The 27,590-nt window shown below is 38.1% G+C and overlaps 1 protein-coding gene across 3 annotated transcripts in view; it reads left to right on the top strand.

Annotated features, from left to right (window-relative positions):
- The window catches only part of nrsn1 (neurensin 1), a 131,577-nt gene extending 105,347 nt beyond the window's left edge, over positions 1–26,230 (top strand). Inside the window, exons 1-6 of one of the 3 annotated variants that reach the window (XM_033981208.2) lie at positions 22,046–22,196; positions 23,724–23,839; positions 23,913–24,005; positions 24,080–24,198; positions 24,323–24,510; positions 24,586–26,230. In XM_033981208.2, coding sequence (XP_033837099.1) covers positions 23,741–23,839; positions 23,913–24,005; positions 24,080–24,198; positions 24,323–24,510; positions 24,586–24,689 — 603 coding nt within the window. In that variant the 5' untranslated portion in view covers positions 22,046–22,196; positions 23,724–23,740 and the 3' untranslated portion in view covers positions 24,690–26,230. Of the gene's footprint in view, positions 1–22,045; positions 22,197–23,720; positions 23,840–23,912; positions 24,006–24,079; positions 24,199–24,322; positions 24,511–24,585 lie in introns of those variants that run through there. The other 2 variants (XM_055228048.1, XM_055228049.1) reach the window with 2 other exon arrangements.
- Positions 26,231–27,590: the final 1,360 nt, after the last annotated feature.

Below are 27,590 nucleotides of genomic sequence, written 5' to 3'. Positions count from 1 at the left end.
AGTCTCTCATAACAGCTAGTATTGCCGAGCATAGCAGAGTCTGGACTGATTCAATTGAGGACATATAAAAAGCCGGAACATGGGCCTGTAATCAATGGATAATTTCCATGTTACGTGTCCTGCGGTCTTCTGCCATGTCAAATGCAATCAAAAGTGTCAAAACCTGTAAAATTCTCAGCTGGTGCGGACATGCAGGAGGGCCACTCGGTGTGTGCGGCTGCTTTTATTTAACCACTCAATATAGAAGCTCAGTGCTCTTTGAACAACACATGAACCGACCCACTGTGGTGTAAATCCAATTTTCAACACCCAGTAGGTGTCAAAGTGCACCTTATGTCAATGCCTCTCTTTTTACACTTTTCACTCACATGGTAATAATGAAAACGCTGCGTTCACTCGTATTAATTAAACGAATGTATCAGGTGTACCACGACTAAATACTTCATTTACATACAAGCTGGAGTGAGCATAAGTCTGTAACTGTAAACTGTAAAACACTACTTCAAAACATAACTTCTTACTTCTTTTGTGGCGCTTCTCTAGTTTGTTGTCATGGTAACGTTAACAATTTTAAATTTGGTACAATATTATCACAATATGAATCTCACGGTACAATATTTATTATGATATTTTGGAAAGGGTTAGTTAGTTTTGCATGTCCTTAGAGCCCAGTCAAACTCAAGGCCCACGGGCTAAATGGTGGCCCTCCACACATTTTATGTGGACCACAACAAGATAAATTAAAAGGTATGACTGTCAGTTTATCAGGAGATACGCAGCTATACAGCCATATATATATATATATACATACATACATACATACATACATATATATATATATATATATATATATATATATATATATATATATATATATATATATATATATATATATATATATATATATATATATATATATATATATGGAAATGTACATGCAATATTTGTAACAAATAAGAAATAAGTATAGAGACAATTAATGAATAAGTTAAAAGAAGTAGTTAAATTTATTTTACATTACATGTGGCCCTTTGAAAGTGACCATTTTGTTGATGTGGCCCTTGGTGAAAATGTGTTTGATACCCCTGCCTTAGAGGAGGAGCCTTAACAGTTCTCAATGGAAATAGAGCAAAGAATCATGGTCTATGTAGTTCACTTTTTTTTTTTTTTTCCTGTTGTTGCAGAAGAGTTTGTAATGTGATATAACTGTGATACTTCTGGTATTTCAGTTATTGTTAAATCCCTAATTTTAAGACTGGCTAGTTTACTCATAGTGCCTGTCCAAAGCCCTGATAAATGAAGCGGTTGATAACATTTTTCTCTGGTAACCTGGGATAGTGTGAGTCAAGTAGAAAGCAGAAGCATATTACTTGATTATTAATGTTAACAACAGACAATGAAACCGAGTTGAAGATGGCCTAGATTATAATCATTTACCATAATTACAATTTTGTGTAAAACTTGATTTCTGCAGCTCCAGTGTCTTTAGGCGTGAACTTTTTTTTTTTTTTTTTTTTTTTTTTTTTTTTGCTTGCTAATGGCATTACATCTCTTTGTTATGCCTCAGTGGTGCAGACAGCAGTCCCTCAGTAATTAAGTACAAATGGTAGAGAGAGAAAGAGGGGGAGAACGGGGAAAAAGAGGCAGGCTCAGCTGGTTCCCTGAACATAAAAACAGGTCTAATTAACAGCGCTGACTTCACACATGAGATTGACTCAAAGGGGAGCGAATTGAAGGCAATTACTCATTGAGCAGAATTTCATTTATAGGGGATTCGTATGGAAACTTATGCACATTTATTTGGTTTACTGTGACAAGACAAAAACTTGATTTATTATTGCCAAAGGTGTAAGAGTTTACTTTTGAATAAATTGATGGGAGGAAGTAGGGCTGCACATTTACAATCATTTATCACACTGAAAACTGTTATTCACATGGTTTTCAACTAATTCACAGTAAAACTCCAAATAATCTAGATAATCATAGGTGTATTAGAAGTCCCCAGTATGACTATATTGTTATCTAATCTTTACCACTACTTACTACTAGTACTACAACTGTTTCTTTCTATTTTGTGAAGCTCTAGACATTAACTCATTTAACACAAGCTTGAAGGTCAATATGATACCAAAAACATTTTACACCATACAGTAGTCCGTTTTTAGCTTTGTCTGAAGTTGTTCCAGGTCACCAGCGGGAAAGTTACCTAGTATGTGGCCAGTGCTTTGTCATCAGTTTAGTTTGACAAGGTATTGGAAAAAAAATGTAGCGTCCATGATGAATGGCTGGCCGGGTCCCACTGGAGAATAACGTAACTCCAGCCTCTCTGTCGGTCCTGTCTTTCTCTGCCTGACAGTATTTTTCATTTTTCATCTTTTTTTTTCTACCCCTAACCCGCTGTCTTCATCTCACAAAACCCTTGCAACCTCTCCTTCCTGATCTTAACCCTATCTTTCTCTGCTGTCTGGAAACCCACTTCTCCCCCGTACTATCTGCAGCTTCCCCTATGGAGAGGATAGAGGAGGCAACATTATTCTAGCAGAGGAGCAGGTGAGGGTTAAAAGGCAGCCGCGGCCTAGTCTTCCAGGAATTAGAGGGAAAGAGCTCAGGGAAGCAGAGGGATAAAGAGGGAGTCCTGTTTAAAATTCTGACACCTCTCCACTATAAAGTAGGATTTCTGAGCCACTTGGGGCACGAGGAGGGAGCAAAAGAGACTTAAGCAGATGCGGAGGGTAAACGCGGGCCCTTTGTTATTTCTGACAAGCTCGCAGAATGGAAATGTCATTAACTCACTGTAAATATTCAAAACTCAATCTCTTCATTGTCTCATACTTTTTATTTCTCTGTTTTGTCTTTAGGCATATACATAGCTGAAGACAAAAGTTTATTCTTTTAGATTTAATTTAATAATTTAGGCTGATACTTAGACAAAGAAAGTATGCTGAGAAGTTTGAGGAATAATTCATTTCCATTTACGCTATATGGAACGGTATAGGATGCATTATGCTGAAAGCGTTTCATGAAAATTACATTTACTGTCAAGATAGATAAGGGTTTTGGCTTACTTAATGATTAATATCTGTCAGGGTCAGTTTATTATGTAGTTTGATATGTGTATTTAGTAATTAAGTTTTAAAATTAAACTAGGCAGCCCTTGTTGAGTAACACTGCAGTGCTAAGGCTTTACAATATTTTTGGTTGTGCAGTATCCTGGGATAGGTGGGATTTGTTGTATTTGTCTCTGTCTGTCATGGCCATGTGTAATTACTCCACAATGGTATATGACTGAAGACTTGGTGTAACCCCAAAGAGAGAGATAAAAACTAATAAGACGAGAAGGGATAGCAATAAATAAAGATGGTGTGAATGTGAGTCCCTTGTCCAGTACTGAGCCTGATCCAGTGTAGGTACTGTTCACAAACTAACCCAAGCAGATGACAACATTCCCAGCCAACATCTTCAAGGACAAATGGAAAAGCGCTGCCAGCCACAGAGCACCTTAGGGCAGCCAGCAGAAACGCTCCCCACTACCAACAACATATATTTGTCATTTAGCCCTCAGCCATCCAGTTCCCCAGGGACATTTGGAATGCCTCATCAAATGATGCCGATGTTCCCTTTCACTGGTTTTGTGTTGTGTGCCCAAAAGCTGCGAGGCACATTCATCTTTGGAATAACCCAATCGCGTTCACTCCCGCGGCCCCTTGTGGGTCTGTCGAGAGGCCTGCTGATGTGGGTTATTTGTTCCTTCATGCTGAACACATGAAGTCTTTTAGCTTGATGTTGTTGTCGCATTCTCAAAACAATTTCAAACTGGTATTTCACGATTTAAGCCTGCAACAATTCTGAGCACTGTATGTTCTGCTTTAAAGGTGCAGGGGAAGATGCCAATTGGGTATCAAGTCAAGTCAGTTTTATTTATATAGACTGAAATTACAAACCACCCATTTGCCTCAGGGAGTTTTTACAATCTGTGAAATATATGACACTCTGGAAACCTCTCTTAAAGAGAAAATGGAAGCGGATAATCCAGGATATGAAGAGAGCTTCCAGCTGCTGCTTGGGACATAAACCACATGGGGATCTATATGGGCAAGATCCACAATGAGACTCGGGACACCAACCGTGGGTGGGACAATTGAAGAAATAGCATTTACATTGTGTCTTACTTTTCATAAAACCAATGTAGACTCCAGGTAAATTTGCTGCTATAAGCCCAGTAATAAATATGTTGACATACAAAAATGGGATATTTTGTCAAAGCCTAATACATGGAGAGCACTGATGTAGTGGTGTCTCGTCTCATGGCTCTGGTTAACTGCAGACAGAGCAAAAAACGTTTCATAAATGTTTTTTCATGAAACTTGATCAAATATCAAATATTTTCTGATTTTAAATTCTGAGGGTACACCATGTAACTTTTCCGGTGAAGGGCCTGCGACCTGCTTTGTTTCCTTGGAGACATGTTTTTCCTGATATGGTCCACCATATGGTATTAAACTTATTTGTTTTCCTTTTGTTAAATTATACTAGTTTTTACTGATCTAAAACACAGAAAAACATGCATTCTTACTGTGAGTAGGGTTGCCTCTCCACAGATTTGACCTGTAACTTGGCCTAGTGGTGCCACCTGCTGGTCTCAATCAAAATGAATACGGTACGTTTACTACCGTATTATGAATGGGAAAGCAATAACATCTCCATGAGGACAAACCAGTGCAAATATGGCCCCTTGTATATATATATATATATATATATATATATATATATATATATATATATATATATATATATATATATATATATATATATATATATATATATATATATATATATATATATATATATATATATATATATATATATATATATATATATATATCTTGCCATCCTCACTTTTAGCAATACGCTAGGTGACCTTTGGCCCACTGCAGAAATTGTCAGTACTTTTTTCATTTTCATTTATAGATTATTTATACAGGGAGAGCCCAGTGACAGACCAGACTCTTTTTCATGAGCACCCAGTTGAAATACAGTACAATACAAACACAACAAATAACTACATAGGTACATTTAAAATGTTAAATACAGATAAAGATGTGATTATAAATGTTTATTACCAGATTATTATCCAGTGTATCCAGTTTTGCATGTCCTTGAAATGTATTCCATTTTTGGGAAGTTTTTTTCACTTTAATGTTTTTGTAAAAAACACCAAAAAAGTTTTAAAAGCGCCTGATCAGCAGATGGAGCACTTACAATAAAGCATCATCTGCTTATAAATGTATGAGACTTTTTCTTAAATTGCAACCAACTGAATTAATAAATATAGTTAAATCAGGCCCAAAATTGAGCCTTGGGGCACTCCTTTGCTTACTTGCAGTTGCAATGATTTGTTCATGAACTCACGACATGAACTTGCACTATTAGAATAATTTTAGCAACATTTCAAATATAAAAGTTTTGGCTTATATTACACAAATATTTTAACTGGAGCTTGTTAGACCATTGCCCCACTTACCCAGGTTAAATCCCTCTTTTAGCATTGGTCACTAAAAGTAGTAACAATAACGACCTTATAAAGGAGTCTCCCAAACTTGAGCAATCCCTAATCTTAAACCTAGAGATACACAGCACAAGTATAAGGAAATGGGCGTGCTCATTATCCATCCATTGTGGTGCGAGGTATCCCATCCGCTGCAGCAGTTGTGTGTGTGCAGCTCGTTAGAAAGAATGGAAAGGTACTGAACATCAGTACCATGCATGACTTCTTTTATGAGGCTCGCACACAGTTAAATTGGTGACATTTGGCCTTTAATGGGCTGGCTGAAAACTCATATCCCTTCTAACTACTGAATAAGGACTTCTAATGAACACCCAACCAGCTTAAAGAGTTAGTGGCTGCTACTCACTGGACTGAGAAACCGGGGAAGGCAATTATTAAGGTTCCCAAACATACCACCGTTACTGATTTTGCTTCCCATAGCAATGTTTTTAACCTTGGTTTAGAACCCAATTTTCACAGAATGAATTATTAAATTAAAAGGCACCAAAGCTTCTCATGTATACCTCTCAAACAATTGTAAAGGCAAAGCATACAAAAAACTTAAACAATTTGAGTCTAAAATAACATGCAAGCACTTTTGAGACCTTAATCATAGTCCATAGAAGGCAAACTCCTGGATCAGCTCATTCATAATGATCTGAAACGGCCACACGGCACCGCTCACTGACCCAGCCGGCTGTAAACTTGCTGAGGGGGAACATATACCACATGTTTTATACTTCAGCATCTCTTTCATTTTTAGCACGGTGCCGCTCTATTGATCTATGAGCGAGGTGATTGGACGTTGCGATTAATGACCTCAGATGAAAGAAGTATTCCTCGGAGATCCATTCCCTGAAACACCACTAGATTATACCCTCCACCTTCTGCCTTTTCACCACAGCTTTATCAAAAGTGAGTGAGACAGGTACAGGGGAGCGCACCAGGACCCCGACCCCCCTCCCCTTAGAGAATCGCAGTGTAAAGGTAAGGTAATTTTTGTAAAGACCAAGCATCTCCATCTCACTCATTCTGTCATTTATTCATTCTTTCATAGCTCAACCTGTCCTGTCCCGTTTCCTCGCCCCCCTCTCCCCCCTTTTCAACGCTCAAGTCCTCAATTATTTTCAGACTGCCAGGCAAGGCACTGTGGGGCACAAGGGACCATTTGGACTTAGTACATTAAAGAATTCATGATTTGAAACCACCACAGCCCACCCTGACGACTCTATGATATGACTTTTCAGCGCCTCAAGCTCCTTCCTGGTTCGCCCCTTTTTCCAGCAGAGTGGCTTTCATTCCCCCCGACGACTGACATTGATCTATCCTTGAGTCTTTTAGCTCCAGGACTCACATACCTTAAACTTCTGACTCCTGACCATTAAAAGAAACAGAGCAGCCGATATTTATGAATGTGTCCGTAATGATTTCCTTGTCCGTTTCTCGTGTCGCCATCTGTAAATTGGGCTGTTGGTATCAGGCGCATATAGTGACAGACATGACAGCGCAGAGCAGAAAAAGGAGATGAAATGTCTCCATGTAACACGTGAAATCAATCTGTGGAGAAATGGGCGTGTGGTGTGCAGGAAATGGGGACAAGGACAGAACAGGACTCCCAACTTTACAGACAATCAAACTTGGGAAAGGGCTTAAAACGTTGTGCTCTCATTTCAAGTTAAAGTTTTCGAGAACTTCCAGACAGTATTATACTTGTGTTGAGGATCTATTCAAGTTTCTTCTTCTTCAGATTTGTTCATAATTTTCAGTCTCATCCAATACAAATGGGTTGTTATGATGATAATATTGATCAAATAAGTACTTGGGGTGATGTCGTTCTTTTTTTTACTTTTATGTTGCCCATTAAAAATAACAATCCTGATTTATTAGAGCCGTGTTTCTCAAACTGTGGGCCTTCAGGTGGTAGCTGGACAGCTCATCATGTGGGTATGTGGGTTTGGCCAGTTTAGAGTTCATCATGTCTACTTTTATGTTCTCCTTTGGATAATTTATCGTTTAGAACTTTTAGACCTGGATTAGCCCTAGATTAGACCTGGAATAATCCTGTTATATACTTGATTTGATCTGGTGGTACTTGGAAAAGCAATTTTTTCTTTGGTGGTACTTGAAAACATTTGAGAACCATTGTATAGGATGTATACTTTCCTTATCTTGATCGTTTGTACATTTAAGGACAATATTACTATCAAAATACAAACACATCTTATAGTGATGAGGTACAATTGTACAGACCTGTTACAAAGTGTTGTTAGTTCCCCCTGTTACAGTAAGTACAAACATCTGTCTTTTAGTGAACTTTTCAACCTCTTTAACCCTTATTTAACCGGGAACGTGCTGCTGAGATTAACCAACTAATTTCTGGAAGAATCCTTTCCCAATGGACACTCATGGAACATGTTTTTTGTAGTAGTAAGGAGAACCAGGTGGCCAAGGGTGGGCCTGGAATTGAATTCAAGACTTTTTTGATTTAAGGCAGCAGTTCTAAAAAAAGCAAAAAAAAAAATAAATAAATAAATGCACTTTCTGATATGCTTTATACAAACATGGTTATATTTAAATAAGTCTAAACTAATCATATCAATACCTAGGCCTATATCAAGAACTATATTGAACTATAAGAATGTATTTATTTATGTTATTGTTTTGTTTTGTTTTTTGTCACTAAAAGCACAGACATTTGTATGTATATGCACCAGAAAAGTGACTCACAATACTTTATTTTCATCCTCAGGTCATTATAAACCACAAATCAACTCCACAGCACCAGGGCCTGCATCATCAAAGCCAGCCATGTAGCTAAGCAGAAAATGACAGTTGATTAGCACCAACATGAGGCTGAAAGGCTGTTTGACTGAAGTAAGAGCAATGAACAGTAAGTGCACCATGATAGTGAGAGAGCGCTCCTCCTCAGTCTGCACCTGTTTGCTCTTGACCAGAAACGATGACATCATCCGCTTATCACATCGACAACGACAACAAGGCGGACTAGATATCTGCTGCAGTACAAGGGAATGAACTCACCATACTACTACTACTACTACTACTACTACTATAAACTATAATTATTACTAAGTTTCATTCATAAAATTCTATCAATCAACTGCATTTAACGAACAACAAAAATATTCATGGTGTTAAGTTGTTTTTTTTGTACTTACATGGAGAGCCAGTGTGAATTAAATGTTTTTTAATACATAACTCATCCAGAGCATCTTTTAATAATGGACCACACTATTCCAGGTGGTCAGTCATTCACTCATTCTACCTTTTCATTCACCTTATTCAAAAACCCTTTTCTCCACAAAAAAATACTCCTGTTTCTTGTAGTAGAGGCTGCGTACAATGTAACAGGAGCACACTGCCATCTTCTGACCGCACATGGGACTTCATTGTTGAACAGGGGCTTTCAATCTGAGACATCTGGTAGCAGACATTGCAAATAATGTTGCTCAACCCCTGGAGATTTGGCCGTTCCCTTTGCTTTCAACAGTCTGTCTAGTAGTATTTTTATTTAGTACTTTGTTTGGAAGAAGTAGAGAGATACTATATGTGAGACTACTAGTGGACATTGTCTAGTGGTGTCCCTATGGTAGTTAAGATACTGTCACTCCCTTAACACATGTTTTCTGATAGCAGGGACATAGTTGCACTTCTACAACAGACCGTGCCAAACAAGCCCACCTCTCAGTGGGCGGCATGCTGCTCTCAGTGTGACTTCCCTAATGGCCGTAATGGAGGACAAGACCATTTATTATGACTGGGGGGTGAGGTATGTGTACGGCTACAATTAAGGAGAAAAACATCCTGGTGCTTGTAAAGGGCAGTAATGTGAGTTGGGAGAGGTGATGGATGCGGAGGGAGCGGCACTCGCAGGCTGGTGGGAATATCTTATTATCAGAGGCGGCGCGCAGATCTGTCACTGAGGTAAATTAGAGAGGGAGGAGAGGGAGGAAAGGAAGTGGGGAAAAATGAAGACAGAAAGTCAAGGGAAGATGGAAGAAAGTGCAAATCAGGCAGCCCAGGAGTTTGCTTGGTGATATGTTTAGATAAACCTTGACTCTGTGTTAATATCTAAGTTGTGCTGTAATTTATACAACTGATGCAAATGTCTCCAAAGTATAGTGTGTGTAATGAACTCAAATCAAAGTAAACACCACTGACGTCTTCGCTGGGCACTGGTTAGTTTCAAAGGGTCTAAGGAAAAAACATTGTAAATAGTGGTTAAATGCTATAACCTGGAATAATAACGATGATTTTCAAAAGTGTACCTTAATCAATGCAGTAATAGCTATTAGTAGACTATGACTGGATCTTATGAGTAAGGATGTCAAGATTATTCAGCTACTTCATCATCATGATTATACAGGTCACAGTATAATTGTAAAAACTAAATAATAATCATCATGACAATTCAGTATACAGGAAGTAAGTAGTCCAAAAAGAGTAAGCCTAATTGGGAAGTACTTTTTTTTTTCTTTTTGATTTGAAAAGTCACATTTCATGAAGCTCATAAAGTCACATACTAACAAAATGGGAGTGTATTAGACAACGGTCATGAAAAAAATGGGATAGGACAAAAAAAAAAAAAGTATTTTCTGTCATTAGGAGTAATTGTTCAACTGTGATAATTTATTTATTTATTTTATTTAACTTTTATTTTACCAGGCAAAACATTAAGAACAAATTCTTATTTACAATGATGGCCCGGGATAAAATGTGATATTGTTCTTATAAACACTAAACAGAACACAACAAGCTTTCCATTACGCAATAATATGCTTCATTCAGCCTAATCGGATTCAGCCTGAATAATTTTACACCATTTATTATTAATTACAAGTCAATTTTTTTTAAACATGATCACTTTTCATACTCTATACCAACTTCTTTAGATTTTGCTGCCACCAAATTTTAAACTTGGATTCACACAAAAACTAATGTTCGAATGTTATCTAATGTTTTTTGTACTTGTTTTTATTTACAAACCATTATATTCTGTCATTGTTACCATTTTCCATAAGCATTTGTGAATTCAAGGTTGAGGACTTCAATAACAGTCCATTCACAACTTTTCTCCTGTAACTTTAAAGTATAAGCCATAGGGAGTATGTAAATGCACTTATTATAATGATGAATCTGTTTTACACTGTATATGTTTTAGTATATGGATGTTTTATTATAGCGATTTTGAGAATTTGAATATCAAGATTTAATAAACTAGTTTGTATGTATGCAGAACTCGTCTGTACCCAGGAGCCACCGCCGCTACTGAGCTGGAGACATATTTTGCAGTAATAAGACATGTGCATATAGTATTTTAAAACAGCATCTATTTAAATTTGGTCTTTCTGGCAGCAGCGGCGGTGAGCAGTATACCCCCGGGACCCCAGGCAGACGCACCATCTGGGTGGTCAGTCGCAGGCAAATCTCCATTACACTGACAGGTGACAGTTAACTGAATAAATTATCTTTTTTCACAGAATGATCAAAAGCGCGCGTGTGTTTCTGTCCTATAACAAAATCTGCATTCATTCTCTCGGACAGCAAATGCCAATGAGCCATCTTACACTGCCATTAGAGTCGGAAAAATGAAAATACTAACTTCGTCGAAAATGGAGATTCATAACGTTTTTTTTTCCCTCCCGCCTTCACTCTGAGGTCACTCTTATGATTATGTATGGCTGTGACATTTTGAACTGGAATTGATTCAAATGGGACGTCCGTGCTCATGGATCTCTGTTATTTAGACTGTACATGAGCTGAAATTGTGAAATGTATTAAGGACTGATTTCATTACTACTGGTGATTGGTAAAGTCCAGCTATAATACGGGACACTGGCTACTCACACGAAGCAATCAGACGAGGTTAACTCTGCACTGGCTTGGACTTTTAAATACCAATATTTTGCCAAGCCATAATGAGAAAATTAAATTGAACTAGGCTGCTTTAAATGTCAAATAGGCAAGGACGAAAAAAGGGCTTTATTGCAAATCACATTGTATTTACATGCATTTACATTTATGTGAGTGAAAGTCCAAACAACTTCACAGTCTGCTCTAGTTTGAAATAACTACACACTACACAGTTATTTTCAGTACAGCAGTATCGTCAACTTTAATGTAAGTAAGTGTAGCAGCCAGTCAAACGAGTTATTGATAATTATTTTATTTTTTTTGGTTGAAATTCAATCAGCAAAACAGCAGACATATTTCATAATGTTAACAATCACTATTAGATGCGTTAGCACAGCTTACATATGGTAGCCACTTAGCACACTGTGGGACAGCGAATTACACAGTACATTTACTATGGTGTGTTTTTATTGTTGTTTTTCACCATTTTTATTTCCTTTTTTTCAGTGTAAGTGGAAGAATGTACCAATGTTCTACTTCATGTCTCATAAGCTGTAGGTAAGTACAGTATGGCATAACCTTTCCTGGATTCTGCACATTTTAAAATACTTTAGGTGGGGAAAAAATCGGATTTAATACATGCTGATATACTACTTAAATATCTTGCAGTGTACTCAATCTCATCTTTACCTGGTTTGTCCCAAAAAGTATTGAAATGTCACAGTCCTCTATCACATGTTTGACATTTCTCTCACATTTGGCTTACAACAAATACAGTTTCAACATTTCAGCATCCTGACCTTCAGATTTCACAGTTTACTGGTTTTTAAATGGTATTTTGCTGTTAAAAAAATGTTCTGGATGTTGTTTTACTAATATGTTGTGCATTGAGCGACAGAGTAGTTTAATGCACAAGTAGATAATCCCCAACCATGTGGTGGCTCTAGTATGATAAGGAATTTATTGCTGTGTGAATGTGTTCCATTGATATAATCATCTGCCAAAAGCTGGGAGGCTGAGTTAAAATGTTTTTTTTTTTAAACGGGGGAAATTGAAGAGGAGAGTGAAAAAGATCGAAATACGGTCTGTAAAAGAATTAGTGCTAATGTGAGACAGAATAGGCAAGTATAAAACCTCATTGGGAAAAGCAGACAGGAGCCGTGACAAAGGCAGTCTGACAGCAGGAGATGGAGATAGAGAGTGGCAGATGGGCAATATTAAATCAAAGTTAAGTAACGCTACTCTGTTCTTTATCTCACCCAAATATGCTAATCCAGGGAGAGGCTGCTGATACGACTGATACCGCCTGGCTGCTCTGTCTGTGTTTGTGAATAGTGAAAAGAAAAAAAAATGGGTGCCTCATTTTAACTGCGCATTAAGCTTCATTACCATTAACTCATGACCAAATAGCACAGTTAAAATGCCATAATGGAAAATGAATTGAACTGGGATAGAAATTTAGTGCATGCCAAAAAATACAGGATTTGTGTGTATATGTGCATAAAAAACTTAGTATGACAGGAATTGCTTAATAAACTATCAACTGTCACAACAAAAAACAAGTTTAAAAAATAGGTGGATTTTAAAAAGTCTTTGGCTCAATAAACTTTTACTATGGCTTCAAGATTCCATAAAAATATTAAAATCACAGTTTTCCTCGTGGCATATGGGGTCTGCTTATTATAATTTTCATAGATTACGTACAGACTGGTTGATGGCATACAGAAGGCAGTCAAACATCTTTCTCTATTCCTGTGACCAACCTATTAGCTGGACTTCTTGGTGTGTTTTAACCTACTAACATTATACGGCGCTACTTGCAGCCACAACTTTTTAAGTACATATGTATATGTATACAGTTCATCTCTTGAACATAATTATTTTGAAACATGTGCATGCTCCATGCTGAACTTGCATACTATAAAGATCTAAAACAAAAAGCTATAGTGCTATAATGGCAGGGCTTCACTCCTATGGGCAAATAATTGAATGGGACTCTGCTAAGTCCATTTCTTTCCCTCTGTATCCATCTAAATCTCTCTCCACTTTCCTCCCTGTTTCCTATCCTCTTGTTTTCCTCATTCCCTGTGCTTTTCTATCTATCCAACTCTCCTGCTCAGTCCTGTCTCTAATATCTCCCCTGCAGCCATTTTCAGGGGGACTACATGAAGGGAAGCAATCTTAGATTTATTTTACCTCCAATTTCCAATTTGAGAGACCCCTGCTGCTGGAGGCGAATCTTCAGTGCGCCTGATGTGAGTCATCTTGTTAAATTAAAGCCGCTAAGAAAAAAAGCAAATATTTCAATGGCTCTGTGTATCTAAATAGCGACCAGAACACAATCCTGGCTGGAGCATGGGGCGGCATGCATCACTAACCATCACGACTTTATGGGCTACGATTCATGGTCCATTAGAGCGCCGCTCCCTTATGACACCAGGGCTAACATGATTGAAAAAGACTCAAACTCAGGCTAATACAGAAGTAGGCCCAAAGCTACAAAGTCATGAAAACCATCCACTTGTGTGCCACAGTATAAAGCAAATGGCCTCTATGTGACTAGAATCCCCTTAAATAGAAATCACAAGATATAGACTCTGAGATTATAGCACAAAGGTTTTGTTAACCTATTTTCTATGCCTGGCTTAATAAGAAGAGCCAGTTTAAATGTGTATATAAAGTAAGTAACTCAATTGTCCCCAGAATGTCCCCAGCCTAGTGGCAACCTTTAGTAGTCCAACCACATTCACAATATTGGGCCTGTTCCAAAGCCTGGATAAATGAAATACAAACTTGAATTCAAACGTAAGAAAAGTACTGCTGCGCTTCAGATGAGAACACAACATTCTGTAGGCCAATAATATTTTGCAAATGGCGGCTGCTAAAATTAATATTATTAAAAATTAGATTTTGTTGTTATATAGAAAGTTTTGGATCATGTCAACAATAGAAATTATTAGTTTCAACTTTTATGACATTATATTTTAATACCTCATGGTAAAATACAGTGTAATCATTAGGAAAGTCTGGCTCTTGCTCCCCATCTGGCAATATGACATCATCACACTCTAGACTCTGAAAACCACCACTACCAGGAAAAACTCCAGCAGTATGCCAAATGGCCTCATGGATCCCATAAAATTGAAATCACAAAATACACTCCAAGATTACACTCTTTCTATGCAACTCACACTTTCTCTGGGCCTATTATGACAAATATGATTGCATAATGTGTCGCCTGGCCTTGTGACATATATCTTTTTCACACTGGATCCACTGCCTGTCGCTTTCAGCAGTTACACTGAGAATGGAAAATCCTCTGGGCCTTTTGTGCTGCCCACAAAATAAAGCCACATCTATTCTTCCCAAATGTCCCTTTGATACTCCATTACGGACAAAAAGAATCCTGTCTGCCATGTAGTCTCCATATGTCCATTTTCAAATCCGCACACTATTGCTCTTGATCTGACAAAAAACAGTCTCTCTCTATGCTTCTTATACACTGTACTCGACACGCAGCCCTCTATTCCCCGTCCTAAAGCCCGGAGACAGGTGTTGGATTAGCTTTCTGGAAGAAAAGAGCTCATCTCCTTTGATAGGAGTTGAGCTGGCCTGGAGAGCGAGGGGAGGCAGGTGCACCATGAGACCAGACTGGGAGTGCCATGTGTGTAAGTGTGTGTATGTATACTGTATGTGTGTGTGAGAGGGAGGGAGAAGGAGGCAGCCCGTGGTCTATTGAATTTTAGGGAGAAAAAGGGGCCCTCTTGGCAGCAGTGGCTTGTGTAATTGGAGAGCTTGGAGTGAAGGCCAGGAGTGAAGCATGGCTGCCTGTCGTCATGTGGCGACAGTTGCACTGTTCCTCAGTCAGTCTGTGCTCACTGTATACATGCAAATCCAGCACGCTTCAGTGGGTCAACTTTGAAAAGTGTCCTATCAGATGGAGTGGTGCTTATAGTGGTCCAGTGTGGAAAATAATGTGGTGCACGTCGTATCTATAACCATAATTTACCTTTATGACAGCAATATGTTATCTGAATGTCAAATGTTCAAAGTCCTATATCACATTATTTAGTGAGCACTGAAAAATAAAGTCCCTGTCTTACAGGGTGAGCTAATAGTTGCTGCTATGGGGTTTTGTTAACAACTGGATGAGAGTGAATGAAAAAAATAATGAAGAATAAATATGTTCATTTGGCTCTAGTTACTCAGTTCACTGCTCCAAGCCAGGTAAAAAGGTTACAGCCTTTGGTAGAGAAGAGTTTGGAAGAGTTATGCTAAATCAATATGAAAATTTGAAAATTTGCCACACTAAACACAGAAGAGGAAAAAAATGCTAAACTTTTTTTCTTTGGCTTGTTTTGAGTAATGTAGTTTGTAAACCCAAGCTCCACTCTTTGGCAGGTCTTGTCTTTCTTATCTAATAATAAGACAAGGCTATATTTCCACATTTCCACATTTATTTTCACCCAAAGTAAATACCCAACCCTCACCATTGCCATAGCAGTTGCCTATTGCAGGTGTTTTGTGGAAAGGATCTCCATAATTGTCCCAAATGTGCGTGTTCTTTCCAAAGCCAAGCTGTGTGGCTGTATCCACAGTAACAGCAAAGGCAAAGGAGGCCTCTTCCACATGCTTTTGTTCTTAAGGACTTCCCTTGGAGACCGTCTGCTGGATCACCATGGGACTGTCTCTGCGTCACCCTCCCTCCTCTTTCTGTACATCTAACCCACTCACAAAGAGCAGAGAAAAAGCACTGTGAAAAAGAAAGTGGTTAAGAGCAAGACAAGCGTATTTAATCCTCCAAATGGGCGTCTTTTCATTCAAATTGTTTACACAGAGAATAAAACAAAAGAAGCAGGACGCGGGTGTAGCACAGTGGTGAGGGCTGAAAGAGGCAGTGCTATCAGCCGGCTGCATCTTGTGACTATAGAGTCTATGGAGGAGTCGGATATTAACTCTGGTTTATTTTGAATACACTTAAAGCATATTGTTAAATGATCATTCTCCCTAAAGAATTGTGAATTTGTTTTATAGTTGAATGCGTACTTTCGTAGACATATCCAAAAACTCAATAATCTTCTCCAGTTACATTTGAATTAACTGTTAATTTTGGGCGATTAGCTGCATTTGCATCTATTTTTCACCTCATCTAAACAGGACACACAGAAATGTAAGTAAAAACAGGACTAAACAATGTTACAATAACTTTATAGTTCATTAAGTGTAGTACTTACCCCTCCTTTTGAGAAACACTGCATTAGTTTATACATGACTATTTGTTCCTATTGTAATTACGCAGGACAGTGGCTATTGCTAAACGTCTATTCAGCCCATTCTGAACCAATCTGAAGACTAGACAAAAGTTGCCAAAAGCTAGATTCTGCTGGCAATCATTATCTTACATCAGTAATTTAGGAAACAAAAGCGTTTTTTGGCGAAGCACCTCAACGGTTTCCCCCATGCATCACAAAAGGCTGGTGCATGTGTGTATGTGTGTGCGTAGGTGCGTGTGTGTGTGTGAGTCTGCAGGGTGTGATCCGGCTTGATTAATTGCTGTTAAGTGCGTTGCTCATAAGTGATGTTGTGCCTGGAGAGCTCACAGAGACTATTAGAGCCCGGACCCATACATCAACCCCTATAGACCTGTGACTGATGACCACTCAACCCAAATGTTGGAAATGGCCCCATTCAAATTATTATGGGAGAGTGGAGGATCACACACAGACACACCACAACTGACTGCCCATTGTTTAGCTGCAAATTGTCTGGCCCTTCATCATACACGCAAACTGTACCTCACTGTAACCTAAAGGAGAAACCAGCTAGAAAGCCAATGCATAAGGCAAAAAAAAAAAGTGGAAATCATTAAAGGAGTGGAGGAAAGAAATACCTTTTTTGAAAATTCACAAAAAGTTGGCACATACACTAGGTGAGATATTTTTATTTAAGCAACTGTGATTTAAAAAAAGCTTAAACAACACTTTGAAAACAATACGGTGAACAGCAAAACATCAATTTATATTTTTATGTGATTTTTGTGTATTTATTTCTATACTTTTTGCATCATCCCTATTCTTTTACATGTTAATTTCTTACACAACAATAACAGCAACTCTTGACATGTTAAGCTGTGAATAAAATGTGTTTTTGTATGATGAATAAATATTTTTTCCTCTCTCTTTTCTACCCTATCTCATTCAGAACACCATTGTACGTAGTCTTTGATTGGCATTTACTTGCATGCGTTTCCCTGTAAACAGCAAACATCTTAGTCCACTGTGAAAGCAAATTCGCTCATGTTATGGTGTTTATATTGTTGTAGTAATACATGTAAAGTCCCATTGTACTCTTGTCAGCTTCTCCCGTACCTTGAAATATTAAAGTAGCTAATCTGTTTAGAAGTCCCCAGCTGTGCCTTTACCATGAGAACATAATTGTCTCTATAACCCTGAAGCGCCTTACTTTGTTAATAAATGATTACAGGAGAAATAACCAGTGCTTTCTCATAACTGAATTTGTTGAAGGCCGAATAAAACTGATGGCCCAAAGCTACTGTCTTATTACTCTATATGCATGTCATTAGTTATGGCCAGCATGTGTGGGATTACCATCTCATTTGTTGGGCGAAATGTAAACATGCTGTTGTAATCTAAACAAACAAAAAAAAAAAGTACATGCTATTAGAGGTGAGGTAATAGATAACATTTGTAATGCTTTTTATGCTGTTTCTGTTGTGGCTGATGATGCTGAGTGGCCAGATGGGAAAGTATGAAGTGAGTGTACTCTCAGTGTACTCACTCTCTCTCAATTATTCTGTTTTCTTTTTGAAATTGATCTTTGTTAGTACATTGTTGGTGATTTTTCTTTTGTTAGTCCTTAATACTTTCAAAAAATATGCTATAGTCTTTTGTGCCAGTCCCAAACCTGAATGGAAAAGGTTGCAGTTAGAAAAGCACGTGACCCATCCAGGAATTGAAAAACTGAAATAAAATAAAAAATTAAAATTTTGTTTTATTATTTTAATGTGGGTGCAGGAGCAAGTAGTTTTACTACAGGTTTGACTTTTTTTACGCTAAAATATTATATACATAAATATATATATGTCATATTTTTGTACTTGTATTAGTCTGTAGAATATTTTTGGATTAAATATGTGAACAATTTTTTTTTTTTCAACACAATTTATTGCAGTTTCAATCTAAATATATTTTTTTTAATTCACTTTCCTTTATAAAATAGCGGCAGAGATTTTTGCACTTTTTGTTGTTTGTTTTGTTGTTTATTTCTGACAGCACTGTGGCTGGTAGCAACAGTCAACATATGTTGTTGCCAGGTCGAAGTCAACACAGCTATTACTTCAGCAGCTTTGTCTGTTGCAGAAAGAGCGTTTGCAATGAGGCGACACACAGTCAGTGGTTTATGAAATACAGCATAGCTCAAGTGGAAAGTCCAGGCTTCCAGCTCTATGTGGCACTATGACACATGAATCAATAAGATGAAGAATGGACAACAGCGCCCAGGCAGGGTTCCAGAGATGGATGGATGGTGTGTTCCTCCCTCCCATCTATCATAAAGTAAAAATACTAACGACACATGGGGCTGATTGAGAAAGTAGATTAGGAATAAATTAAGGTGCAAAACCAGTGCTACATCAACAAATTAGAACGTGGAGAGTCAATTTATTTTACTTGTTCTATTCAAGGTAATCCAATATAGATCACTTAGACCAACATGTCAAGGTGAGATTTGTGGTTATTTAAATAGCAAATTAACTAAAAATAGGAACTAAAAATATATATGTTAAATAAAATTAACTTTACATCGCCATCACCTTTTAACATACTTGGAAATACCTCACTGTAAGAACTGTTTACATTTCTCATCTCTGCATTTTTTTAGTTTAGTTTTGTTTTTCTTTTTTCAAAATGGCATAATTTATTGTGTAGATAAATGCTTCAAGTTTAATTGATCTATTTCATATTACAATGTCAATTCACCTGGCAGAACACTTCATTGCCTTGTAGCTGCAGAACTGGTGGTGGCCAGTAGATGTCAGCACAGTAAACATTTACACTGTTATGTGAATGACAGTTGTATAAGAAGTCACTGTTATTGACAACAACTTTAATTATATGTTCTGAGAAAAATCCCTAATAGAATATCAAGCACAGTTTCAGATAAACATTTAAACCAAAAGTTGTCTCTTGTGTCGTGACATTTGTGCACCACATCAAGCTCGTATGGAATAAATAAATAAAAATATGTATGACTCAGATCGCTCTCAGAATAGTGTATGATGTCATTGTAAGCACACCTGAGCAGCAGTATGTCCGTACACTAAAACACTGCTTCGATCAATTCCAGTCACAACGGAGACACTCATTACGTCAGAATATGGCTGCCATGTCAGGGCTAATGTAGGTCACCCTGTCCTGCATATACCTCACTCCAATCCATTTGGACTTTCAATACTGTTTCATTTAAGTGCTTTGTTTTAGTATTGTATCATTGTAAATCTGTCTGAGTTTGTTAAACAACAGCAGTAGTTGGAGGGGCTGATGGCACCTATTGACAGACTTGCTTCTCTTAGTCTACCCCAGGGCGCTGTAGCTTACCACCTCAGTGCATGAAGTGAATGAATAATCCACTGTGAGTACTATTTATTATTAGTAGAAGTATTACGATGGGACTGTATTATTGTGTAGTAGGCTAAATCATCTAGATTATAATTTTGATATAAAAAATGGGACCATAATTTAAATGATCAATCACCCACTAAGTCATTCATCCCCAGTGAAGCATAAAAATGTGACTGCGTGTAGACTGCAATAGAACCAGGAGCATCCTTTTTTATAGTGGGTGTGGCATGCCCTCAGTGCAAATGTCCTATTGTTTCTTTGCTCTCTCACTAATAATGTCCCCTGATCCCCCCCCACCCAATCTCTATTTCCCTCTAATGAGCTGCGGTCTGTTATCAGCCATTACAGGAAGGCTGATTATCCAACTGACATTCTGCACACGCTCACAGAGAACTTCCTGAAGGTGACCTTTTGCTGTTGCCATAGAAACCGCCTCTATCTCGCTCGCTCTCCTTTCTCTCTCTCTGCTCGGAGATATTTAGTTTGTACACAGAGAGGGAAGACAGAGCAATAACAGGGAATTTTCTAGAGAACAAGAATGCATTAGTATGCTGCCAAGTGATGGAGAGATAGCACAAGGGCTTATGATTAGAGAAGCAGGGAAGAAAGACGGTACTATTTGGAAATATGTGTCTGTGTCAATGTTACCAGATGATAGATGATAATACGCACAATAAATTCTATAAAGGTTTGCTACTTTAGGTACTCCTAAGACGAAAATAAATCAATGAATAAAAAAAAAAATCACCTGCTTTAATTAAGCAAATAGATAGGGACCTCCTGGATAATCAGTGTGTTCAGTAATATTGCCCAAAAAATGAGGTCAGTGAACAACCTGTATTCACTGGTTTATTTTTTTATTTTTTTTATTTTTTTCCATCAGGGAATTTTTTTCTTCCCAGATGGAACTGACATATTCCGAGATGACAATGCCAGTATTAATCAGGCAACATGAGAAATGGGTTTCACACATGAATTGGCCTCCACACAGTGCACACACACTTGCTGTGGCATTACTTCAATAAGTCTAAAGTTACAGTTACCTTGTATTGTAAGATATTGTAATAATGAGATTCTGAATACTTCTTTATGGGTTAATTGTGTTGCTTATTTGCTTTATTTTCTATAACTGTTGTTTCTAAACTTTTCACACCGAGTACCACCTGAGAAAATATTTGGCTTTCTGAGTACCACCAGGTCTCAACCAGCTCTAAACTGCACTATACTAGTTATAGTCTCTAAACCAGGTATAAACTAGGGCTACAACATAAATTTATAAGTTCTATACTAATACGAACAAGATAAATATAAACAAACACAGTATCTGCAGGGGCCCTTACATACCACCTGATGCAGCCCAAGCACCACAGCACTATGGTCCATGCTTCCATTCAGTAATGTAGACCAATACCTATCCTATCACATGTGAGTGTATACTGCATGTACATAACTAACCTACTTGACTGTTACTTGAGTCCACAGGGGTTACCTCCTCTCTCCCCATGTGCATCTCATGTTCCTCCCATGTGTGAATGACAGTAATTATGTTGGTTTGTGCTCAAACCAGTTGTTTATCTGTCCCTTTCTCAAATCTGCTTTATTTTTCTTTTTTGCTTCTAACACATATGACTAAAATGCACTAATGCACATGTTTTGGGTGTATATGTATTTTAATGAATGAAGCGTGTATGATATGTATGGTACAACATTAGGTCATAGGCTTCATCGAAAGTCTCAGAGGAGGAGACTGGGCCTAACTGTTTATGTCACTGATTATAAATAGCCTTTGTTTTCTGACTAACAAGAACTTTTGACATACACATTCATTTCATATTTCATTCACTGGGTCCTTTCACCTCTTATGCGTCACTGCCTCTTGAATTGTCTACTTTGGAGTGACAATGCGCTCACCTAATCGTTCCAACTTCCTCCTCATCTCGTTCTTTGGTTATTTATATTCGCCACTGAATCACACGTTGCCAAGGATATCACACATGCGCAGTGGAGACTGAGAGAGGAAATCTGAATCATCGGTGGAAGCGGAGATGGGGAGACAGTGGAAGAGGGGGGTGATCGTAGAGTGATGGGACCCGGCTGAGGAAACAACAGCGAGCGATCACTCTCCAAGCTGGTTATGACAGGTACATTTCATTGTGATTGTTATAATGAATGCTGGATAATTGTGTGCTGTTATAGTAGTCTATATTGCATTTTTGGTGAATCAGTTTTCTCAGTGCGCTCGTTGTCGCTCCGCACATCTGGAGCGCCTTGTGTCCAAACGTTGTGCGTAAAAAACGCTTTGACCTTTCATTTAGTTCGTTTTGCCATTAACTCAGTCATGCTTGTTTGCACTTGCTGTTTCTTTTGTAGGCTATAGCTAAGGCTTGAATCAGATTTGCTCACATTGGTTTACATTTTATAGCCTATAATTTGCAATGTCTCCTCGGGCATCGTATTAAATGCATTAGTCACCATAAATAGGCTCTGCATTCATTTTCTTGAACTGTTTTGTGCGCGGTGGAAGATGCTATACAGAAATATTCAGAATGACGTCACATATTACGTACACTCTGTGTGTTTTCCTGCTGTGTTTGGTTCTACAGAAGTAGATTGTAGTTGCAGAGGTCGCGAAGGTCACAGGCTTAAGAATTACTCGCATATTGTGCGTAAATTGACCGTAGGGAAAATGTACTGTTTCCAAAACACATACAAGATATCCGTTTGTGTGTTTTTGTGAACTGTCTGGACTAAAAACGGTACGCTTGTATTCACGTCACGTGACTCCATGACGCAGGTGGCTTGTGAGTAGGGCCGTTGGTCTCCCCATCCCAATGTGCAATGGTGGATTATAGACTGCCTAGTTGTTAAAGTGGATTACTGGATGTACTTTTATTCTTCACATCATCATATTATTCTATAAGCAGATATTTGTGAACGGTGCCTTTGTTCTTTGAACAACAGTTAAATACAATCTTTACTGTGTTTAAAATTGACAGAGACAAACCTTACGTTATAACTCTGTATAGAGCACAAAGCACACTTTTGACTGAGACTGTTATATCCAAAAGACAGCCAGTGAGTAATGAACAGCTTGTAAACAAAGCTACTTCTTGCACAGTGTGTGTCTGCCAAGAAAGTCCCACTCAACATCTCACCCTGAGCTTTTCCACTATCAGAGACACATAAGACTTACAAGCCAATACTTCCATAAAGGAAACCATATCAAGACAACTGTTCATCCTGAAACATTCTGTTAACTTATCTATTCATATAATTAGCAAATGCACAATTACATTTTTTGAATGTATATTTTCCTGACCTTGAAAAAAGTCAAGTTCTACTTAATCCATGACTCGAGCATGAACATTTCTAGAGAAACAAACAACAGTGTGCCTCCAGCCATAGCTATACTGGCGCTGAAGTGGCAGAAAATGTAATATTCCATGGGTTATTTGATAGAGGCAGACAAAAGGAATGCATCATTAATCTCAATGTACTGAGGCAGCCATCCCCTCAGTACTGTGTTATGTAACAGTCAGCAAGTATCTCAGACTGTGGGACTGGGATTGTTTTCCAGTGGCACCATTCATCATTTCAAAAGGTTGATAAAATGTGCTTCTTTGAAAACAATGTGTACTCTTGTATTGATCTGTTTGTGTCTGCAGCAGATTGACAGATGTGAAGGATGACGTCCTGCACAGAGATCTGTGGATCTGACTACACAGACCCAGCCCAAACCACGGGCCACTACCAGCAGTACGGAGTCCGCTCTTACCTACATCAGGTACAAACAATCAACATGTGCCCTGCAATGTTGAGCTCAAATGTTGTTTTAACATTAGTGTGTCCAATGGTAGTTTTATGAGGAATGCACAGCTTCAATTTGGGAACGTGATGAAGATTTTCAGATTCAGAGATCACCGAGCAGGTGGAGCTCTTTACTCTGGAAGGTAACATTAAAGACATATTTTTAAAATTATGTTTTTATGGCTTTAATTCCATTTACACACTGTTTCTGTCCCAGGTCTGTCTCGCGTTCGGAGCGTTAGTCTTGTTTGCAGGCTTCATAGTGGTCCTGGTGGGTTATGCTACTCCAGCCAGGATCGAGGCTTTTGGTGAAGATGATCTGCTTTTTGTTGACAGGTATAGATGCGTCTCTGAACAAATATGTCTTTGCTTACAGAATTTTAAATATTTGCTTTTTAATCATTTATAATTTTTTTTATTTTTTATTTATTTATTTATTTATTTATGCTGTTTTCAACAGCCAAGCAGTTGGCTTCAATCGAGCACTGGATGTGTGCAAATTGACTGGAGCGATTCTGTTCTGTGTGGGAGGCACGTCTATGGCAGTGGGTCTTCTGTTGTCTGCTTTTGCTAAAGGCTACTCCAAAGAAGAGCTCTATCTGCAGCAGAAGTTTAAGGAGAGGTTGGCAGATCTGCAAGCAACAGTTGGTAAGACTTTGTTCCAACATGAAAAACTAAAAAACAAAAGAAAAGCCTCAAGGTCTTTTACTTGTTTTTTCTCAGGGCCCCCCATCATGAGAGCACCCACCCCAGGAGAAGGCAAAGTACCAGTCACACTGTCCAAAGTCCAGAACATCCAGCCCTCCAATGCTAAAGCAGAGACCTGACACAGACCTCCTGAAGAGGACCAGTGAAGTGTGTGAGGGGATGTTTGTGACTGAGTACATTTCCTTTGAAAAGGTCAGCTTACATGAGTAGTAGTTCTGGGTTCACAAAAAATAGGTTCTTTAAATCATGCTTATGTTTTTATCTTAACCAAACAATATGCCAAGAATACAAAGCACAATACAGCCTCTGAACTTTTTAAAAGACTTTTAGTGACTATTGTTAGTGCTAGATTGTAAAGCATAGAAAACAGGTAGACACATACGTTGCACCCTTTGACTCATACAAAAATGCAATGAAATTAATTTATTATAGACTTTTGCTAAGCTGTAATGTGAGCTCTCTTTTTTGTAATGGTTGTTCAGCCAAACAGCTTAGTTTATTTTAGTTTTGTCTTTATTTTATGAGACAATGTACAAAGACTTTAAGCCCATAACGGAGAAGCTCTGCACCAGATTCTAGCAAAATAGATAGCTTCCATTTGTAGTTGCTGGTTCCTGGCTTCATGAATGTGCGCGTACAACTTGAAATTAAGGGTTTAGCTAGTCTCTATGCGATTCTTGTTATTGGCCAATTGACCTTGTCTCTACCAATAACTCTTCAGACAGGATTAATTGACTTGAACTTTGATGAAAGCAAAACAGACAGGTGTAGAATACAAAGGCCAGTTGCACAAACAAATTAAGTTTGTTCACTCAATGGATATAATCGTGTGCTAATAGTTATAAATCTGTAGTGAGCATGTGGAAAGTGAATGCCCAAGTCTTATCACCTCCACGAATGTGCTACAAAACAAGCAGCTCTGCAAACAACAGCAGGTGTGCTGTATTCATTTTACGAAGCCTTCCTGCATTCATGTAAGACTTGAAGCTATATCATCTGTGATGCTAAACAAAAACACATACAGACTTACCAAATACATTTTGTAAAGGTTTCACGTGTGTGGTGGAAGTCAATTTATTTCATTCTCTCTATATAGGCATTATTTCTTCATTCTTTGTATTTATTATATAGCTAAAGTACATGTGTGTGGTTATCACAGTGCCATATAAAGATACACTGCTCACAAGAAAAATGCTGAGGCAATCTAATTTTCTGGTATGATTATGTAAGTTGACCTTTTAGGGTAGTACCCTACTAATCCAAAATCCAGACCACATGGAAGCCAGTCTTGTGTTTTTAACTAATATGAAACACTGTGTAATTTGGTTGTACCTTGGAAACAGTTAAATTACAGCTGCAGAGGAAACAACAACAACAGTTTGTTCATCCATAATGGTCGGATTAGTAGTTTAGTGTACATGTAGTTTCTTGCTGTCAGATGTGAGCTTTTTTAAATTCCGTATTGGACCAAAGCTGAATCCAATTTTTGTTTCTCTTGAATAACTAAAAATCACTCAATATAACTGAAGTTGTATCCTGCACACAATGAAAGAAAGAAAGATATATGAAGAATAATATATTCATCAAATGCATAATATGAAAACAGTGTCTATTTTTAAATGAACATAAAAAAATAAATGACTAACATCGCAACTTGTGTACATCATGTTTGCAATTTCTGTCTGATTTGTTTGGAGACTCAGAAACACTTTACGTAGCATTTTTCATTAACTCCACAACCGGTGATGGTAAGTTAGCCACAACTGCCCTCAGCGTAGACTGACAGAAATGGGGTTTGCCAATTTGTTGCCTTCAGCATGTCTGACCACCATCAATTACTCACACACACACACACCACATTTATATTAGGCAAGGTGGGTGGAGTGTCTTGCATAAGGACACAACAACAGTACACGCTAGAACCACTACTGGCCCACTATGACACCTGGTTAGTACTGGGATGGAAAATTGCTGAGAGTATCAGACCCAACCCTTCTTATCTTCTAAAATCAGACTGGATCTGGCATTCACAAGGCGCTGTGGCCATGTGCTAGTCCCAAGCCCAAAATGAATATAATCAGGTTACATTTTTTGCTGTTTACAGTTAGAGGGTATTTTGATTCATAATGTTAAAACAATTCTCAAAGTTACTAACAATCCAGATGTTTCTAACTTTCAGCACAACAAACTACACCTTCATTAGGCTGGAAGCACTATAGCAATGTACCAGGGGAGTCATTTAGGAAAAAGGGATGCTGTTATTAACTACATACTCACCCACAGGCGTACTTTGAGGCTTGCAGGGGATCACACTGAATTGATAGTAACTCCACAAATAGCAGCGTACGGATCATCACCTCTATGAGTCACAGCGGATGGCCCTTGCTCCTTATGTCTTTCTCTCTTGCAGCAGCCATGATGTTGCCCCTGTGGGACATTGAGTCATAAAACAGCCGACAGCTCAGATGGTGAGCAGAGAGGCCGTGCATGGAATTAGATCAGACTTCACACTTTGGTTCACAGCCTTTAGTGGTGGGAGGCAGGTTACAGTTTTCTTCAACTCTTCATCATAGGAAAATGCTATTAGGGTGAATGAAAAAAGAGATGGACAAATATGAGGTAATCAGGCAATCGCATTATGGCTACTGACAGATGAATATTACAAAGTCAGTGCAACCATAAAAGGCTAAGAGGAATAGAGAAATACTACAATACACATTAGTTTGTTGCATGTAGTAGTAGTAGTTCAATGTTATAACAACCAACTTTGACCATTTATACACTGACCAGTGTACTAAAATGGTACCTATATAAATCTTGGGTGAGTCATTCAATTTGACTACTTTTTATTTTGAATATTAATATTGAAGCATCGATAGTCCTTTGTTATGTTTAGTCTGGAATAGTTTGACTTAAATGTCAAGTACAAAGAGGTCAGTGAGCCAGCTCCTATACATCTTAGTAAAGTTTTAGAACAGTTTATAGTCTGGGCTGGCCAGGCTAAACTGCCTTTGTTTTGA

The sequence above is a fragment of the Periophthalmus magnuspinnatus genome, chromosome 16, assembly GCF_009829125.3.
Source record: "Periophthalmus magnuspinnatus isolate fPerMag1 chromosome 16, fPerMag1.2.pri, whole genome shotgun sequence".
In the NCBI taxonomy this organism is placed as follows: domain Eukaryota; kingdom Metazoa; phylum Chordata; class Actinopteri; order Gobiiformes; family Gobiidae; genus Periophthalmus; species Periophthalmus magnuspinnatus.
Note: the sequence above shows the minus strand (reverse complement) of the source record. Positions and strands in the feature narration are given on the sequence as shown.